The 3107-nt window shown below is 47.5% G+C and overlaps 1 protein-coding gene across 1 annotated transcript; it reads right to left on the bottom strand.

The window, feature by feature from the left end:
- Positions 1-265: 265 nt before the first annotated feature.
- CBY2 (chibby family member 2) lies at positions 266-1240 on the bottom strand. The gene has a single exon (XM_009907706.2). The coding sequence runs from the start codon at positions 1238-1240 to the stop codon at positions 266-268; it is 975 nt and encodes a 324-aa protein (XP_009906008.2).
- Between the last annotated feature and the right edge of the window lie 1867 nt (positions 1241-3107).

The raw sequence follows: 3107 nt of genomic DNA, 5'->3' as shown, positions 1-3107 counted from the left end.
ACCATGGCACCAAGCACCCCATCCAGTCTCTTCCTAAACACCTCCAGTGATGGTGTCTCCACCACCTCCCTGGGCAGCCCATTCCAATGGCCAATCTCTCTTTCTGGGAAGAACTTCTAATGCAAGAAAATTTCAGAATAACATGATGTTCCTCAGACATCTTCAGGCTCTCCTTGGATTTTATTAGGTTCCCTGAAAGATGAACAAAAGCTTTCCAGGAAATTGAACTAGCAGGTCTTAGCACCAAGCCTCACAGATCTCCAAGCTAATAATACTCAGTTGCCAGCTTATGCTCTGCTTCTTTGTCCAGCGGAGAAGTGATGGCAATGAGCTCCTTTTCCAGCATCTCCATTTGAGCCTTCATGTCTGACACAGTATTTTTCACAGCATTCAGCTGCAGCTTCAGTTTTTTGTGCTCTTCTTGGAAGGATCTCCTCCCACTGCAGTGAGTGTTGCAGTCCTGTTTCCTCCCAGGGTGGTGGTTCCCTTTCAGGAAGATGTGGAGCAATTCGTGTAAGTCCCGGAGAACCTGGATAATTTCTTGCTCACTCTGCATGCTTGAGGCAGGTTTGGGCTTACACTGGGTTGGAGTCGAGTTTTGCTTTTTAGCTTCAGGTTTATACTGGGCAGCTGGGCCTGGGTTCTCTTCTTCCACATCTGTGCTGGTATTAGAGTCCTCCTGAAGATCTGAGTAGGCATCTTGGCTTCCTTCAGGGACTGGGATAGCTTCTTGCTCTTTCCAGATGGTGGGGACTGCTTGGCTCTCCGGTTGGAAATCCTCCAAGACCCCGTTATATTCCTGGACCACCTGAAGTGCTTGGTTGCCTGAATTGACCTGAAAGCCTATGTTCCTCTCTTGGAAGAATGGGAACAGCTTGTTTTCCTGCTGGAGGCCGTGCTGAATGACATCAGTGTAAGCAACCTGGATGGCTTTGTTCTGTGACTGGAGACATTGCAGAGCCTCGTTTTCCTCCCAGAGCATCCTGTTCTGCATGTGGAGGATTCGGTTTTCCTCTCGGAGTGTTTCGTTCTCCTCCCAGATGCTCCATTCATTCTGTGCCTTCTTCTTGCTGAAGAGTTCCCAGTGAGTAGCTGAGGGTGGCTGGCAGTAGATCTCCTTCACCCATTTGCCATCAAGATAGACAAACACTTCGTCTCTCAGTTTTATCCGGGGAACGATGCAGTCTGTCTCAGGCTCTGTAGGCTGCATGTCCTGACTTGTCAGATCAAAACCAGACATAGCTTTTCTTCAGTTGAGGAGGACCATCTGAAAAGGCTTCTTCCAGGACTGCAGAAATTTGATCAGGACCAAAAGAGCTAGGAACACAAATGCACAGAGTTACAGCCAAAACTCAAGGTCAGAATTCAAGTTCTTAGGCTGACAGGAACAAGCGAGTCAGTCAGTTCCTACAGACAACTATGGCATCCTTCTGCATCAGGAACAGTGTGGCCAGCAGGAGCAGGGAAGTCATTCTGCCCCTGGACTCAGCACAGGTTAGGCCACACTTGAATACTGTGTTTAGTTCTGGGTCCCTCAATTTAAAAAGGACATTGAGACACTTGAATGTGACCAGGGAAGGGCAACGAGGCTGGGGACAGGTCTGGAGCACAGCCCTGTGAGGAGAGGCTGAGGGAGCTGGGGTTGCTTAGCCTGGAGAAGAGGAGGCTCAGGGGAGACCTTCTTGCTCTCTACAACTCCCTGAAAGGAAGGCTGTAGCCAGGTGGGGGTTGGTCTCTTCTCCCAGGCAACCAGAACAAGAGGACACAGTCTCAAGCTGTGCCAGGGGAGGTTTAGGCTGGATGTTAGGAAGAAGTTCTTCCCAGAAAGAGAGATTTGCCATTGGAATGTGCTGCCCAGGGAGGTGGTGGAGTCACCATCCCTGGAGGTGTTCAAGAGGGGATTAGATGTGGCACTTGAAGCCATAGTTGAGTTAGTCCTGAGGTGTTGGGTGCTAGGTTGGACTTGATGATCTCTGAGGTCTTTTCCAACATCACTGATTCTATGATTCTATTATTTGATACCAGAAGGTAAGGAATACACCAGAAACATAGTTATAGAAGCTGAAAAAAAGGGCATTGGTAGACAGAGCAGCTCTGTGGTTACAGGTTTACAAGTTGGACTTGATGACCTCTGAGGTCTTTTCCAACCTTATTAATTCTATGATTCTATGGCAGCACCACAAGCTTTGGCATAAAAATCCGGACTCTCTTTTAATCTCTCTACCTCATTTTTAGAGGCATGAAAGGGAGTAAAATATTAGAATGGGATGGGATGGAATGGGATGGGATGGAATGGAATGGAATGGAATGGAATGGAATGGAATGGAATGGAATGGAATGGGATGGAATGGAATGGAATGGAATAGAATGGAATAGAATAGAATAGAATAGAATAGAATAGAATAGAATAGAATAGAATAGAATAGAATAGAATAGAATAGAATAGAATAGAATAGAATAGAATTAACCATGTTGGAAAAGACCTCAGAGATCATCAAGTCCAACCTAGCACCCAACACCATCTAATCAACTAAACCATGGCACCAAACACCCCATCCAGTCTCTTCCTAAACACCTCCAGGGATGGTGACTCCACCACCTCCCTGGGCAGCACATTCCAATGGCCAATCTTTCTGTGAAGAACTTCCTCCTAACATCCAGCCTAAACCTCCCCTGGCACAGCTTGAGACTGTGCCCTCTTGTTCTGGTGCTGGTTGCCAGGGAGAAGAGACCAACCCCCACCTGGCTACAACCTCCCTTCAGGTAGCTGTAGAAAGCACTAAGGTCTCTTCTGAGCCTCCTCTTCTCCAGGCTAAAAACTTCCCCCAAAACTCCCAGGTTTGGAATTTTTGGTTTCCCTGTACATCACTTTCAGGGCCATGTATCTTCCCCCCAACCCTTTCCAGCCTGTTCTCAGTCTGGCCAGTTCTGTTGTTTCCGTGCCAAACACCCCAAGATGGGAAGATAAATCAGCCATGGGGAGAAATAGTCCTCTAAATACCCAGAGGAGAAGCAGCAAACATGCAGCATCGTAAGCCTAGCCCCACCTGCCACTGCATATTGTGTGCAAGCATGGGGAGTTGTTAAAGTCACTTGAAAGTAACACT

This window comes from Dryobates pubescens, chromosome 7 (assembly GCF_014839835.1).
Source record: "Dryobates pubescens isolate bDryPub1 chromosome 7, bDryPub1.pri, whole genome shotgun sequence".
Classification (NCBI taxonomy): domain Eukaryota; kingdom Metazoa; phylum Chordata; class Aves; order Piciformes; family Picidae; genus Dryobates; species Dryobates pubescens.
This window is presented reverse-complemented; position numbering and strand designations above follow the sequence as displayed.